Source organism: Saccostrea cucullata, unplaced genomic scaffold, assembly GCF_032062105.1.
Source record: "Saccostrea cucullata isolate Sc308-1 unplaced genomic scaffold, CSIRO_AGI_Scuc_v1 ctg7771, whole genome shotgun sequence".
NCBI classification, from domain to species: domain Eukaryota; kingdom Metazoa; phylum Mollusca; class Bivalvia; order Ostreida; family Ostreidae; genus Saccostrea; species Saccostrea cuccullata.
Genome location: NW_026939965.1, coordinates 81,092 through 99,047, shown reverse-complemented (window position 1 = coordinate 99,047; position 17,956 = coordinate 81,092). Strand labels below are relative to the sequence as shown.

Genomic DNA, 17,956 nt, shown 5'->3' with positions numbered 1-17,956 from the left:
GTTCAATGTTCGATTCACCATCTCGATTTTCGGTTCGATACGTTTTTTATAATCGGGTTTGGTTAACTCTTTGAAATAGATCGGGTTCGACCTTATTTTAACAGTTTGACACACACGAGGGAGAAAATTGGGACGGTAAAGTTTCAAAGTAGACTGCCTCTGCTATCATTTATACGAATAAAGTGTTCTTAATCAACAGAACCACAAGTATCAGAGATGTGGAATTAACAAATTAGTAAATTCGGGCTAGCAAAAATTATAACTACGCATGTAATACATGAAAAGTACAACCGGTATTTTACTCATTATTTTCTATCAAGTTCCCAAACAGTGAATATTTTCCAGGCAGCATGCTCCTACTGTCAATAAATCTCCATAATTTTCTCCATTTTGCAGTACTTCCTGACTTATTTACTTCCAAAAACGATCGTTTTTTTCCTAATCCGAATTTCTTCCATTCCTCCGTTTATTGTAAATACATGCAGATATCTCATTAAATTATTTACGATCACTCACTCAACTGAAAGATCAGTGTGATTCACGTGAAATATATTTCTAGTGTATTTAAGGATTTAATATGAAAACAAAATGAATTTATTTTCATTCTAAATGAGCTAGTGCAAAATAATCAGAAAAGGAAAGATCTTCAGATAATATTTTCTGTCATAATCATTAATTTTATATGATTTAATCTTATAGTGAGAATAAAATTTTAATTTTCAAAAGAATGACCTTAGTACCCTGACTTTTCCAATGATTAATTTTTTTTTCAACATTAGTTTTATTTTAATTTTTGTCCCTATATTTGGGCTAGTAACATTTTACTTAGGGCTAGTAACTTTATTGCTGCCACTAGCCCATGGGCTAGTACTTGAATTTTTAAATTGCATACCCCTGGTAATATATTTCTATTGTATCACCACCTTTTACTCTTTTTTTTTTGAAATCTGAATACGTTTTCTTTAACATTATGAATAGTTTCGTTCTTAAATTGTATCGTATTGAAAAAATTGAATTGTGACACAAGTATTGCAATACGTATCGTATCGTGTAGGGGGCGTATCGTTTCAGCCCTATCCTCTAGGCTGCATTCGATCTGAAATACGGTGAGAATTCAGTACACTTGTACTGGTATTCAAAAACACATTCTCAAATTGTATCATGTGGGGATAATTTAGTTCATATCATTGAAAAGGAAAGATATAACAAAACCTCATACTGACAGATTTATAAGATGCATGATACTTTATGCTGAAAAGTTGATTACTGATAGGACTTACTTTATTTAGCTTTTTCATTAGAAAACTGTCTGGTTTCATATGTTTCATCTCCTGAAAATCAAAGTATTTATTCTGAGAATTACTTTAACACATGCAATTGTGCTTAGTCATCCACTAAAACACTTCCACATATATATATATATACACAAGTGTACAATAGATGAAGTTTGATAAATATATATTAAATAGTTTCTGGAACAGACTTAATGCAAATATAAGAAAACAAGAGGCCCATGGGCCACATCGCTCACCTGAGCACTAAGAGTAGGAAAAAGTAGAAAATGGCTTTTTATTGTAAAGTTTAAATCCAAAAGTAGTCCAATGACCAATCATGGATTTGCTATTTTTTATAAAATGATTTTTGAAGAATTTTCCTATATATCTCTTTAAAAACTTGGCCCCGCCCTAACCCTGGGGGTCATGATTTGAACAAATTTGAATCTACACTACTTGAGCATAAATATGATCAATTATGGCTTTGTCTTTCTTGAGAAGAAGATTTTTAAAGAATTTTCCTATATATTTATGTATAAAACTTTAGTTTGTGGCCCCGCCCTACCCCCGGGGGTCATGATTTGAACAAACTTGAATCTACACTATCTGAGCATGCTTCCATATAAATATAATGAATTATGGCTTTGTCATTCTTGAGAAGAAGATTTTTAAAGAATTTTCCTATATATTTCTATGTAAAACTTTGGTCGGCCATTTTGGCCCAGCCCTACCCCCGGGGGTCATGATTTGAACAAACTCGATTCTACACTACCTGAGCATGCTTCCATATAAATATGATCAATTATGGCTTTGTCATTCTTGAGAAGAAGATTTTTAAAGAATTTTCCTATATATTTCTATGTAAAACTTTGGTCGGCCATTTTAGCTCCGCCCTACCCCCGGGGGTCATGATTTGAACAAACTTGAATCTAACTACCTGAGCATGCTTCCATATATATATCATTATATTCTTGAGAAGAAGATTTTTAAAGAATTTTCCATCTATTTCTATGTAAAACTTTGGTCGGCCATTTTGGCCCCGCCCTACCCCCGGGGGTCATGATTTGAACAAACTTGAATCTACACTACCTGAGCATGCTTCCATATAAATATGATCAATTATATGTGGCTTTGTCATTCTTGAGAAGAAGATTTTTAAAGAATTTTCCTATATATTTCTATGTAAAACTTTGGTCGGCCATTTTGGCCCCGCCCTACCCCCGGGGGTCATGATTTGAACAAACTCGAATCTACACTACCTGAGCATGCTTCCATATAAATATGATCAATTATGGCTTTGTCATTCTTGAGAAGAAGATTTTTAAAGAATTTTCCTATATATTTCTATGTAAAACTTTGGTCGGCCAAATGATTTGAACAAACTTGAATCTACACTACCTGAGGTTGTTTCCCCATAAGTTTCATCTTTCCTGGCACTGTGGTTCGTGAGAACAAGATTTTTAAAATATGCCACCAAATTTTCATTAATTCCCAATTATCTCCCCTTGAATGAGGGCGTGGCCCTTCATTTGAACAAACTTGAATCCCCTTCACCCAAGGATACTTTGTGGCAAGTTTGGTTGAAATTGGCCCAGCGGTTCTTGAGAAGAAGTCGAAAATGTGAAAAGTTTACAGACGGACAGACAGACAGACAGACAGACAGCTAGACGGACAGACGGACGACTGACAAAATGTGATCAGAAAAGCTCAGCTCACTTGAGCTTTCAGCTCAGGTGAGCTAAAAAGAAGTCAAAGTCAATTGGAAGATAAAGGTTAGATTTTTTTTAATGCAGTTGATTAGCTCTAACTATCTTGAATAGTTTCTTCAGATGAGACCGTATAAACCGAGGTCCCATGTCGCAGTAGGAGCTAGCACAAAAATAAAGTGCCCCGCCACAGCATGATATGCCCATCAAATATCAATGATCTAATTTCCACGTCTTATCATGTTTAAAATATTGTTCATACATCTCTAAGAGACTTACAGTGTAGGGATTAATAATAACAAATAATACATCATATAATTCTAAACTGGCTGTTTAGAGCTTAACAGGAAATATCCATCTGCAGCTTTAAATTGTTTATTGCATATTTTATGAAATAATGGAAATGCTACAGTCTAATAAAAAAAATCAAAAATGAATTATTCTTTAGACTATAAAATTCTAAGTGAGACATGACTGCAATTTGTTGCAAATATATAAAAATTGAAATGTAATTTTTTTTTTCAATGAACACAATGAACGTATAATTAGTTTTAATTATATTGTGTACAATACTAATTTAGTTTTAATCATTACACTAAAACATCAATTTGTTTTAATTACATTACACCAATTGAAAGATCTTTATCTGGACTATAGCCATCAAGAACTCTTAATTAACACAAGCAACTATGAGGCCATTTCTTTTTGCCCAACTCCCAAGAGATAAATTAAGATAACACTGCATGATCAGATCTAGAGATGCTCTTGTCAGTTAGCTCCCGACAATAAACTCATTAATTTCTCTCTAATTTAACATGCACATTTCTGCTATCAAAATTCTCCTTGACCAGTGCTTGATAATTATGCCCATGGGACAAACTGAATTCCTCTCAAAAATATTAACATTTGTTACAGATTGCTGTAAAGTATATGATGAAAAAATAAGTTTTTACTTAATTTAACATTTTTTAATAAGGATACAACTATATTTTTTCATTTTTTAGGATTATGAAATTTAAAATTTAAAAGACTTAGTTTTTTAATAATAATCACTTTAATTAAAGGTCACAGTGACCTTGAAATAGGCCGCGACACACCTTCTACCTTAGATTTATACTTTTGCCAAGTGTGAAAGCTCTAGGTCTAATAGTTTTCTAGTTATGAGCCGGACAGGATTTTTCCATATTTGGCTATAGCATCTTTATTAAAGGTCAGAGCGACCTACTTTTTGTGAGCGACACACCGTCTATCCAAGAACTATCAGTTGACAAAGTTTGATAATCCTAGGCCTAATAGTATTAAAGTTATGAGCCGGACACGAATGGACAGACGGACGGATGGACATGAAGCCTGTAACATAATACGTCCCGTCTTAAGACGGGCGTATAAAAATCCCTCACTGCTCAATGGCCCTGAGTGCCAAGTATAGAGTGTTTTCCATTGAGGTGATTTTAGCAAGAGTTATTCCCCATGGCCGCCATATTGTAGGTCAACATCCCCAGATCCCTTCATTATTCAACCAAGTTCAATTTGTTAAACTGGATACTGAGGTAATGATAACACTATTTTTCTTATGAATATATGTTTGTTAAACCCTCTTCTAATTCATAATTTTAAATTTGTAAATATTTTCCCCCATATATTTGTTGCATGCATGTTTAAAATTGGTTGCTCAAAGAGGTAATTTCACTACTTTGCCCTACAAGATGGCGGCTAAGGGGAATAACTCTGAGGCAAAAAATTTCATTGGAAAAGGGTCTATAGGGCAAAATTTGCAGCTCTCCACCGGCAAGTGGTGGCATCTCCATATGAGTGAAAAATTCTTAAGAGGGACGTTAAACAACATACAATCAATCGGGAGAGGGCAACCAAACAATTATTTAAAGATAGCTTACTGAATTAGACTTACCATAGTCTCTGGAGCAGAGAAACCTATTAGATGAGTAAGTACCTGTAAGAATTAAATATTATTACTACTCAACAGTCTCTGTATTTCTACATTTATTTTATACAAGAATACTACAAAATTCTTCCTGTTTCATAAACAAGAGACAGTTATTTTTATTCAGTTAAAATGTTTTAATTTTTTTAACCACCTTTAAATCCTTTTCAGAGGAAGTAAAGCCTAGCAGTTAAGCTGTTGTTATAAGATTCCTTTAACATCTCCAATAATGCTTTTTTATATTATACTGTGTATGCCTACCTAGTAATGTAGGTGTAACTTACCATGGATCAACAATGAATCTACAAGTAGGCCCATAGCCTTGCCTATAACAAGTTTTGTACTGCCATCGTACAAAGAGTTAATTTTCACGATCCCATGGTCCTTACAACTTTCAGTCAGAAGTTCGTTTGATGTAAAGCTCCAGCAATTGTCACATAATGTTTTCAGACACAGATAGCATAAATTATAAATTTTGAACACGATCTACTTTCCTTCGAGGCACGTCAACATCAACGGTGCAACGTCATCAAGTTATACGTCATCAATTTGAATAAGCAATCATTCATGTAGTTTCGCAGGGGAAGTCTCAAAGTTTTGTTAAAACAAAAGTCGTATGATATAAATAGAACATCTAATATTGTGTGATTTGATATTGGCTTTATCCAACTCGTTGAAATGGTGTATATTCACTCGACAAGCCTAGGGAATATATACACCATTTCAACTCGTTGGAAAAAGCCAGTATCAAATCACACAATATAGATATCCTCTATATATTACCTTGTCTGAGAGATTAACATCCATCACAGCTGAGCCGTCATTTATTTTACATGGTAACTGCCATTTAATGCCTGCTGGCCTGCTTAGCTTGTCTGTAAGTGTGGACACATAGGCCTGAAGATAGAATGTCAAAATGTCAATGAATTATTAACATTCAATGAAAATTATAAACTTAAAGCATCCAAAGCTGTTATATCCCATCTACATTTTATTTGGTATAAAAGATGTTTATCAAACACTTTTGCTCTCCCTCTCTTCAAAAGTGCTAAACCCAAAACTAAACTTGACTTAGATATATTTAATGATAATCTTTACTTCAAATTAAGCTCGGCATGTGCAACCCCTGAAAAGAATCCATAGAAACTGCAAATATTAATCCCCTTCCCCGCAGTCATGCATTTTAACGCATATACTATTTCCTATTTCTAACGCAAAATCACGCATATACCGTTTCCCCACAATCACGCATTTAAAAAAGTTCATTTTATCTTCAATTTATCGCAAAATTACTTCTATTTTATACTTGTTTTGAACTTCTAAAATAAGGAAAGTAATTTTCTCATTAAAATATATCATCATAATATTTTTACGCTAAACTTTAGATAAACTTGTACCAGACTATAAAGTGCTTGCGGGGAAACGGTAACGTCATATTTCTATGACGTGACGTTAAGTGTATCTTGCATAAAAATTCAGTAAGTTGTAAAGAGTTAAACTGGAGCTTTTTTAAGTCCATGGGGCATTACTCTGACAAAAATTGCATGATCATACCCAATGCAAAACCTGGCTTTGATATTTTTATGATAAATCTGTACACCACATTTAGCTCAGTATGTGCAAACTCTGCAAAGAAATTGAATAGAAACTACAAATAATTTTTTTTTTTTTAAAATTCTAAGCCCACTGGGCATTACTCTGTCGAAAACAGCAAGATCGTAGCCAAAGCATTGTTAAACTCTTCTTGTACTAAAATAACCCATGTGGGGACTTTAGTGAAATAAAAAGTTACAAAGTTTCAAAGCAGAACCTGGCCTAGACACTTTTATGATAAGTTTGTACACCAAATTTTAGTTCAGTTTGTGCGACCTCTGTGAAGAAAACGAATAGAAAGAGACTGACCAATCGACAAACAGCAGCAAAGCAATATACCCTCCCTTCTTGGAAGCAATATATAGCAATTTCTTTTTTTTTTGACTAACACATTAACTCTGTCCATAAATACTTGTGTATTGAGTTATACTTGCTTTAACTTTGAAGGTGATTGGTTGACTGACAGGGATTCTTTTCTTTATAAAGGCCAGATAGGTGAAGGGTTTGGCATCACAGGGTAGCTCTGCAACAGACATAGATCATCAGGTTATCATCTTACACTGTATGCATACACATACATGTACTACGTAATGCACAATCTACTGAAAACAATCAAAATCGAAATGTTTTAAAACAACCAAACCTTAAAATATATTACATCACTTTCAATTCATTAGACCTTTATTTTCGAATAATTATGCGATACTGTGCTCACGAAAATTTCATTCTCTTTTCTATTGGTATTCCACATATGCAACACTTACTGCTATTAGTAAAAATTTTGTCTTGCTAATGATTATCTGGCAAAAATAAAGTGGTGTGAAAATTCAGTGCTATACAGTTTCCATGTACCTGGAATGTTTGTTTGTTGGTCTCTTATGGGTTGTGTTGTTTTCAGTGGACTTGTAATGGCAATAGAGATGGGCTTTTCCTTTGTTTTCTCTTCTCTCTGGAACCTTACAGTTTTGGCTGGAGCTACACATGGAGGAGATATTTTCTGACTGTTTACCAGCTGTGAAGCTTTCTCTTCCTTTATAGTTTGCTGGGGACTGTTAAATAATTTCTTCCTTTGGACTGGCAATAATGACTTCTGCTGCTGTTGATTTTTAGCTGTACTTGTTTCCCTATTATCTGTGTTTTTATTTGTGCCCTGTGATCCAGTGCAGGGTGCTGGAGGAACAGAATAGCCATCACCAACAGATATAATGTCAAAATCATCCATATCATCAAACAGCTCCTCATCAACAACAGCGTTATCTGGAAGACCACTAATCCTCTTCTTCTGAGGAATACTTGTCTTCACCATAGTCTGACTAGCTGTCAAAGTGTTATCACTATATTTAGCACTATTATTGGAGGCATTACACACCTCTGTTTTTAGATTTGTTTTTCTAACAGGCAGATGCCCATCATGAGTTTTCTGTCTTTCTTCTGCTCTTTGAAAACTTCTATCTTCACACCCTGTGTTTCCTCTCACTGATGTAGCAGGGTTAGGGACTGACTGAGAAGAAAGCCTTTGATATTGTGTCAATGTCTGAGATTCTGGGGGACCTGTCTTAAATGGCTGTTTATTTGAGGCAGCGTTTGTCTTCCATTGTCTACAATTTTGATTGGTCGCTGTGGCAGGAGGGGGCGGGACAGCATCCATGTCAAAATCCTCCTCCAACAAACTGTCTAACTCAATATCATCTCCCCACTGTAATGTGTCATCCAAAAAGTATGTAATGTACTATGAAACTCAATGATTAATAGCTCCAATTTACATTAGATACTGCTCCTTTTAAAGATATTGGCAGCACAGTCAAATTGCTAACATATAAGAAATGATTAGCAGCAGACATCTGCTGTATCCAAGCTTGGCACTCTGACTTAAGCCAGCACCTACTATTTCACTTCATTTGTAGGACAAAGTGAAATAGTAGGAGCTGGCTTTAGTCAGACTGCCAAGCTTGTTCCATTATAAAATTACTGTGCGTTTCTGAATCGAAACATAAACATTTTTTAAACATGATTTAAGAGATTTGCTTAGGTCCCATCTCAGATATTGGTTTAGATCATATCCGTCCAACATTTTTTAGGGCAAAATGCCGCTAAAGCCCCTGTATTACACAAAAGTATCTATAGAACTTTTCTTGGACACTTGTTTGAGTCATGTTGGATACTTGTACATCAAATATTTAAATAGGCCCTATCTCAGAGATTTGTGTTCACCCTTTCTCAGACATTAAAAATGACCCTATCTCTAACTGTGGTAGTCTTACCTCATCCTCTACTTTTACGGCTTCCTGTTTAGGGACAGCTGCATTCCTCGTACTTTGTTCTGATTCAAAACAAATTAATAGAAATCAAAAGAATTTTTGTTGAAATAGTATTTGGTGACATCATTATTTAACATTACAGATAGACTTCAGTCTTGCCCTAACTTCCTTTCAGTTAAATTTGAATGTTTATAATATTGTCTAATTAAATTGCTAAAGATGTAATTTGGCATATTTATTTACAACCAGAAATATTCAGATTAGACACACACTGATATATCTAATACCATGGATATGTCAAAAGTGAGTTGGAAGTTTCACCTGCTTATTGCAACATTAATTTTTACCCTCGATATCTCAGATCCTTGGTAATATCAAAGTATTTTCTCAGAGCCAATGAGTTTGACATAATGAGGTTTGATTGCATTTATTGTTAAGCTGTACAGTATTATTTTTCAGAATAATACAGTCAATCTGATTTATCAAGAGCATAACATGTGCAGGAAAACAATTTGTGATTGTCAAAGCTGTGTTGTCTCCTTTCATATGTCAATGAAATTATTAATAGCTCAAGCAAATGTGCAGGGTGACAAATATGTGGTCTCGCTTCTGATGAAATTTAAATGTCATGAAATAACTTGTATTTAGTTGCCATTTATGTAGGAGTGGTGAACAATTAATTTCAAAAGTGATATCAAAGTTATCATATTTAAAAGTATTGAATCATGGCAGTGATTAGAAAACAAATGGTGTGACTATTATCTTCAACTCTTTTTCATTAAATTTAGATTCTTCAGGATAATAAAACTGACATGGACCGTTTAGAAGGGGGACATCACAAATTACTGGACCTGAGTAAATTGTCGCCTGATGGCACTTGACAACCCTACTCTCACCTGATAAATTGTGATTTCTCCCTTCAAAACAATCTGTAATTGTATATTTCCACCTGTACTTAATCTGCATCATTGGATACCCTCTATTGATCTTGTCTTCTACTCTGACATCCAATGATTTTTATTCATCAGCTGGTGGTATCTGAGACCATCTTACCTGGTGCCCTGCCCCTCACTGCAGACTGCTGTGGTTTTGACATGGATTCCACTTTTATTTTCTTTTTGGCTCTCATGGAATCACTTCCTGAGAACTCCTGATGATATTCTTTACCAGAATACTGTAGACTTTGCTCCCTAGAAATAACATATTCATAGATTAGAAATCTTGACTGAGATAGTTCAATTCAAGCAACAAATACACTGTTGGGTTTGGGATGAAAAGGATACATATTACATAAGTAGTTTTCAAGATATCAAATACATCATATCAAAAATGTCACATCAAATCAAGGTTAAACTATTGAAAATATTGTTCTTTTGATACATAAATAAAACAACCAAATGCTGTAAAATCACATATTTCCATGGGGTCAAACATCCTTGGCTTGCAGAAAAACTATGGTTTTTTGGGGGGTTCATTTCCTGGATGAAGAAAATAATCATAAGTTCTGCCTATTACATTTTACATTTTGTGGTGGACATAAGTTTGTGGGTCTCTTCATACCACAAAAACAACAAAAATTAAAACCCAACAAAAATAAATGAGTGATTTCACAGTAATATCTTCTTTCAGTGAATGAAATATTTTGTCTTTAGAATGAGTAATAATCTTCAATGTGACAGTTTTAAATTTTCCTACTATAAATTACTTTAACAGAATCAATATAAAGTTATTGATGATCCTTACATTGCTTGTTTGAGGACACTCTGTGGTGTGTTATATAAAGTTACTGATGATCCTTACATTGCTTGTTTGAGGACACTCTGTGGTGTGTTATATAAAGTTATTGATGATCCTTACATTGCTTGTTTGAGGACACTCTGTGGTGTGTTATATAAAGTTATTGATGATCCTTACATTGCTTGTTTGAGGACACTCTGTGGCGTGTTATATAAAGTTACTGATGATCCTTACATTGCTTGTTTGAGGACACTCTGTGGTGTGTTATATAAAGTTATTGATGATCCTTACATTGCTTGTTTGAGGACACTCTGTGGTGTGTTATATAAAGTTACTGATGATCCTTACATTGCTTGTTTGAGGACACTCTGTGGTGTGTTATATAAAGTTATTGATGATCCTTACATTGCTTGTTTGAGGACACTCTGTGGTGTGTTATATAAAGTTATTGATGATCCTTACATTGCTTGTTTGAGGACACTCTGTGGCGTGTTATATAAAGTTACTGATGATCCTTACATTGCTTGTTTGAGGACACTCTGTGGCGTGTTATATAAAGTTATTGATGATCCTTACATTGCTTGTTTGAGGACACTCTGTGGTGTGTTATATAAAGTTATTGATGATCCTTACATTGCTTGTTTGAGGACACTCTGTGGTGTGTTGTATAAAGTTACTGATGATCCTTACATTGCTTGTTTGAGGACACTCTGTGGTGTGTTGTATAAAGTTACTGATGATCCTTACATTGCTTGTTTGAGGACACTCTGTGGTGTGTTGTATAAAGTTATTGATGATCCTTACATTGCTTGTTTGAGGACACTCTGTGGTGTGTTATATAAAGTTATTGATGATCCTTACATTGCTTGTTTGAGGACACTCTGTGGTGTGTTATATAAAGTTATTGATGATCCTCACATTGCTTGTTTGAGGACACTCTGTGGTGTGTTATATAAAGTTATTGATGATCCTCACATTGCTTGTTTGAGGACACTCTGTGGTGTGTTATATACGAGGGTTGTTTGAAAAGTTTGTGGACAACTGTTATATCTCTTTTATTTGACGTCATATGTTACCCAACTTTGGTAGAAATATTTTAACAATAAATCCAAATAATTTGTATTATTTTTTTCAAAATGTTACGATTTATTCAAAACTTTTCCAGATTTTAAAATGCAAAAATCGGATCGCAGAGCAGGTCAAAATTTAGTGAGTTACAGACAATACACTGAATAATGTCTGCAGTCATATTCTCTGTAGAATGGAGCAAAATCGAAAAACAACCTAGAAATTCAAATTAAGAATTAATACATCGATTTGTATCCAAATTATGGTTTAATATTTCGCTTTGTTGAAAAGAAATAAACTTGAGAAGATAGGTTGTCCTTAGGCTGTTTAAAATTAAAACTACGTTTAACGTCACCCGCGCGCGTAGGTTTATGAGAAATTCGTGTTTGAAAAAAACAAACAATTCGGAATTCCGTATGTCTGTTCCGGTTTGGTTCTACAATAAGCGACTGAATTCTGCTTCCCGTAGTGACAGAAAATGTGCTTTGATAAAGGCAGTTGGTGTCTTATTAAAGAAAACTAGTGAATTAAAGAGTTTGGGACCATAAATGTAAGTAAAAAAAGGTGATTTTATGATTGAAGTTAATGACAAAGTCTAGTTTGTTGATTTTTTTGTCAGTCTTTGAATCACATGTTCAAACTGACAGTAACAGACTCTCAGTTCGTGATTCTACTGGCTGAACTTTTCATTGTATTTTGGAGAGAATCGAAAAACTTTTTTACCGAGTGGAAAGTGTGTCAAAAAACCAAGATCTATATACAGTGAAAAGCATCATTCAAATCTTATTTGATATGTTTCATATTAAAAATATTTCTGTAAAAATCGAAAGGAACAGTAATGAGTAAAGTAATTTATTTCTTCATAATTCATATACCTACAAATAGCTACAATTTTTGGAAAAGATAGTACTTGTCTTAACCATTTGAGCAGGGAGAAGCTTACCGAAGATAGGGCCTTTCAAGTGAAGGAGAGTAAGGAAAGAAGTAGGGGTATTCCAAGACGTGAAGAATCCTGTCCTTAGTGTGGAATTCAAGGTATATTAAAAATAATCTAACAGCTATCATTATGGTCCAGATATTAGTATTCACACTTTCAAAACTTAATGCTGGTAGATCTAGTACTAAGAAAAAATGCAACATAATTCAATTTGAGATATTTCAACATGAACAGTTTTAAATATTGTCATCAATAATTTTAATTGTAGATATTGATCAACTATTCCCATAAGAAGAAGCATTTGCCTCCAGGGTACCATGGACGTGTGGCAATATAAATCCAAAGGACAATTGAAGCCTAGATAAAAGTCACTTTCCTGCACATTCAGTCTTAGAATACATTGTTTGCTAACAATAGGACTCAAACTGATTTACATACTTAGAAAAGTATCTGCTTTGGAAATTTATCTTAGGTGTCTTATCAATTAAATGCTCTTTATTACTTAATTGTAATGTTTTTAATGTAGTGAATAGGTTAGTTTGAATAAATTCACAATTGTTTGAAAATTTTGTTTGTTTATTTTTTTCCTCCCTCCCTCGTAGGTTTTGAAATTTAGATGTGACGTTAAACATAGAATTAACTTTAAACAGCCTTATTGAAAACAACAAAAAATGATGACGTTTTAGAACGTCACGAAGCAGCAGATAACGATGCAATTTTGTGTTTTACTCAGGAAAATCTTGAATAAACTCTAAAAATGTTGAAGGCATCAAGAAAATATGTCTCAAATGAGTTGTGCATGTGTGTACAAATAATATAGGAGTATTTGAGTGACAGAGACTTTGTATCGGATAAGGATGATCTGTGAAGAAACGGTTTAACTGTAAAAATCTGAACAAAACTTTTAAAAGTTGGAACGTCAAGGAAAGACATAGGCACTTCAGAGTTGCTTATCCTATGAAAGCAGAGTTAAGTTATAAAAGAAATTAAAACCTTAACAAAGGAAATTATACAACAATATCAATTCTTAAATAAACAAATGTCAAGTATTAGAAAAAGGATTTAATGAATGGGCATTGGATAATACTGTATGAAATGTATAGGGATAGTATTTTTGAGAAATTCTTGACGCTATGTTTTGACGTTACATTGCCATTAAGGGTGCTCTGCGGGTACAAAACATATTGAGTTTAAAATGAAATAAATTGATTTCTCTTAAATCGAATGGAATGAAACTTCACACATCAACAAAACAAATATTTTTACATATTACAATGTGCTTATCTTAAATTTCCAGTGATTAATATAACGGAGATTGACATCGTCCACCAACTTTTCGAACAACCCTCGTACAGTTATTGATGCTCCTTACATTTCTTGTTTGAGGACACTCTGTGGTGTGTTACTCTCCACCAGTGAATCCACCTCCCCTCCTAACACTGTAACATTGTCTGATGTCAACATCAGTATGCCCCGCCGACAACGCACCCTACCCCTCACAAGGATCTGAAAGGGACATAAAATGATAAGGTTCAATACTGGATATAATATGTATTGCAATATTGTAAGGGAAATAAAGATTTAATCAGCCGAGAAATATCAGTTTCCCCAAGGGCTTGCTCAAGGGGGAATATAATTTTCTTAGCTGAACAAATCTTCATGTTTCCTAAACATTCATCCAATATATTGTTTATCCTATTAGACAAGCAAAAGTCTTTAAAACTAAAAATAACAAAACTTCAAATGTCGCTCTCTTATATTCACTTTCAGTTTTTAAATTAATTCACTGAAACGCATTACTGAAGTACCTTAGACGTTTTACTTTGATTTCTTTTGTTTTTAGGTGAATTTTTTTCTGAATTTTTGTTATATAATCAAGAGAGATAACTTTTACAACAAAGTCAAATACAGAAATAAATTGTCAGAAATATTCAATTTTAGCAATCTCAGAACCTTTGCTAATACATGTAATGCCAACATTTAATTCTCACTAAAAGGCTCTGCTTCTATGGTATATGAATTAAAAACCTTTCCAATAAAATTTAATAACTTACTCCCTGGCTGAGCAGTCCTCATTTACACACGCAAACAAACAAACAATTAAATCCACTACCTTACAGCCTGGCTTTATTTGGTTGTTCAGACTAGGAATCTGTTTGTACTCCATCCCCTGTACATTGAAATTCCCATCTGTCAAGTTCAACAACATCATCCGAGTTGGCTTAGGTTCCCACTACAAAAATGTCATTTTATTTATTAAACTTTAAGTATATTTCACATATACAAGAACTAGACTGTTAACATCATATCTCAGTATGCAGGTATTATTTTGATTAATATTACTGTATGTGTACATAAAAAAGTGGGCTTCATATTTTAGTGTGATTGGAGCAAACAGCGCAATAATTCATGATTACCGTTAATAAATGAATACGATGTTTCCTTTTTTCATTTACTTTCTTCGATCTGCCATTTTATCAGGCCTTGAACACCAAGTCTGATATATTCATCTTTTTCATTAGCCTATATAAATGTATGTAAGGCCTAAAATACAATTACATATTTAATGTGTTTTTTTTTCAAATTCACTTTTGAGCATCAATTTTAATTTAAAATGGGTAACTGGCACTTGTCACTTGGACCATTAAGTTCAACTGTGTCAACTCTACGTTCTATAGGTTAATGCGACAATGTACATTGCACGTGTGGTAAAAGTTTCACAAGATTACACTGATATAATTACACATTATTGATCCTCCTGGACTAGAAAATCTGAAGTTCATTGTTTGTAATTACTAGTAAATGTTAATGAAATGTTCAACACCCAAACTACAACCACTCAATAAATACCTTAAGGCTATTTTCAGCCAGATGGACACGTTAATGGAACAGCAATAATCTAATACAATGTTTCAAAATTATTTACAGTAAGATATTAAAATTTTACTTAAACTCATAGGCAATATGCATGTAAGTATTTTTTAGCACTATATATGTAGTGCTAATTCATGAATACGCCAACCACTCCATACCTGGTGATTGCGCTAAATTTTGAATATACAAATTTTTGTATACATATGGTATACAGTAGAGTCCCGTTATTACGATGTTCATTTTGTCACAGAAAAATATCGTAATACATGTATTATCAATCAATGAAATGAGAAATAAATGATTATAATAGTTAAAATTCATGAACAGATTCAGAAATGTGTGCATGAAATTCTAAATCATTCAAAACTTTCCAATAGAATATATGTTAATTCAAAATGTAAGCACGATCAGTCATTTTTTTAACAAATAAAAATTAAAATGCCAGGTCTTTAGACAAGCTACGTATACAAGTTACAGGGTCAGACAGTGAGGTTACATACCGGGGGAGTGGGTTCCGCTGTAACCTACGTATACAAGTTACAGGGTCAGACAGTGAGGTTACATACCGGGGGAGTGGGTTCCGCTGTAACCTACGTACACAAGTTACAGGGTCAGACAGTGACGTTACATACCGGGGGAGTGGGTTCCGCTGTAACCTACGTACACAAGTTACAGGGTCAGACAGTGAGGTTACATACCGGGGGAGTGGGTTCCGCTGTAACCTACGTACACAAGTTACAGGGTCAGACAGTGAGGTTACATACCGGGGGAGTGGGTTCCGCTGTAACCTACGTACACAAGTTACAGGGTCAGACAGTGAGGTTACATACTGGGGGAGTGGGTTCCGCTGTAAACTACATACACAAGTTACAGGGTCAGACAATGAGGTTACATACCGGGGGAGTGGGTTCCGCTGTAAACTACATACACAAGTTACAGGGTCAGACAATGAGGTTACATACCGGGGGAGTGGGTTCTGCTGTAACCTCCATGTTCCCTGTGCTGGCTCCCTGAACCCTCTGTAACTGTCCATAGTAAGGCTTCCCAACATCCACCATGGAATCTACCTAACACCAAACAATCAGAAGGTATTCATTTCAGAAATCCTTATCACTTTCATTATATATCACAGCAAATTGTGTTAATTGCAAAAAAAAAATGTTCATCCCTGGCATTTTGCTATCAGTATATTTGACTATACTGTTAAATCTTTCCACAATTAATACTTAATTACTTGCAGGGCAAACATCCCATTAATCTGGACTTCCTTGGAGGATGTTACATGCTCTGGTAGGCAGCTGGATCCAATCTCATGCAGGTCTGCAAGAAGCCACTGCTCAAAAATCAGTCCATTTAACTGTGTCTGAGAGAGCTGGACTCTCTAAATAAGAAACAGGACGAATTTTTAGGAGGCCTTCCAACACCCACTAAAACTCCTATGGCATGCTCTTTTATCAGTCAACACATTTTTACATTCTTATGAAACAGATTCCTATGAAACAGTGTTCTATATAACTGATGAGAAGAAGACACCTGCTTTGGCTTATTTTACATATGCCAACTTAAATATTATTGCCAGTGAACTTAAATAACATGCCACAGAGTCTGTGTAAATAATGGCCTAACAAAAAGTAAGGAAAACGTCAGTCAGCATATGACTTACGGTTAATGATCAACTGTATTTGCAACCATAAATCAGCATTAATAGCTGCAAATACCTCATTAAAAGATTTGCTTTTGAAATTCCAACTCTACTTATGTTTGACGTTAACGTCATTTTGTGTGTTTTGTTGTATGAAATATTTCAAGGATTGTTTTTTTTATAACACTCATCATCACAATTCAAAGCTTTCACTCTTGTTAATGCTCATTTTACTACCTCAAAAATTGTCAATTTAAAAATATGCTTTACAAAACAGTTGCATGAGAATGGCAATGCAAGCCAATGAGCTACTGACTAATTGTACCAAGTAAAGAGATATTTTATGAATGACCTGATTTTCCTCAGTAATCCAATCTACACACGCCTCCAGCCAGTCCCCCGGGACATGGATGTGTCTGGACTTCAGCCAAGCATTAGCAGCAGGTACAGACGATGGAATCATCTCAGGGTCTCAACAGTCTACTTTGAAAGAAACATTTACAAGAAAACATGTACTTATACCCGTTATACTTGAATCAATACTGACAAGCAGGTTGTACCCTTTGTAATGCATCATGGAGCCAACACACATTCCTCCATTTGTTTGCACACAGCCTTGCAGCTATGAGACTCTATCTTTCAAAAAATTATCAGGTTCAATAGTAATCAATACAATCAGTACATTTAAGACCGCGGAACATTGACTGGCAAGATTGGAAGTATGCAGCTTACGTCATTTCTATCTGCTATAAGATAGACAATGAAATGAGCGGTACAATTCGACAGGGCCGGCCGAAAAAAACATTGGATTGAAATTCTAGTTTGAAATTATAATTCATTTTCAATCCACCTGAGCTGTTTTTAAATGCAAAGTGTGAAGATATGATCCAAAAGAAAAATAATTTAAATTCCCAAATACATGTTG

At 34.4% G+C, this 17,956-nt stretch overlaps 1 protein-coding gene and 1 long non-coding RNA gene across 2 annotated transcripts; one reads left to right on the top strand and one right to left on the bottom strand.

The window, feature by feature from the left end:
• Nucleotides 1-1,175: 1,175 nt before the first annotated feature.
• On the bottom strand, nt 1,176-17,511 carry LOC134254354 (recQ-mediated genome instability protein 1-like). The gene is made up of 12 exons (XM_062736880.1): nt 17,384-17,511; nt 16,624-16,770; nt 16,352-16,456; nt 14,629-14,748; nt 13,888-14,021; nt 9,827-9,963; nt 8,777-8,835; nt 7,368-8,211; nt 6,950-7,038; nt 5,706-5,819; nt 4,890-4,931; nt 1,176-1,331 (listed from the first exon to the last, which is right to left on the bottom strand). The coding sequence occupies exons 1-12, from the start codon at nt 17,492-17,494 to the stop codon at nt 1,185-1,187; spliced, it is 2,049 nt and encodes a 682-aa protein (XP_062592864.1). The 5' UTR covers nt 17,495-17,511; the 3' UTR covers nt 1,176-1,184.
• Nucleotides 12,051-12,946, top strand: LOC134254357 (uncharacterized). The gene is made up of 3 exons (XR_009989303.1): nt 12,051-12,128; nt 12,510-12,613; nt 12,784-12,946. It is a non-coding gene; the product is annotated as an uncharacterized LOC134254357 (long non-coding RNA).
• Nucleotides 17,512-17,956: the final 445 nt, after the last annotated feature.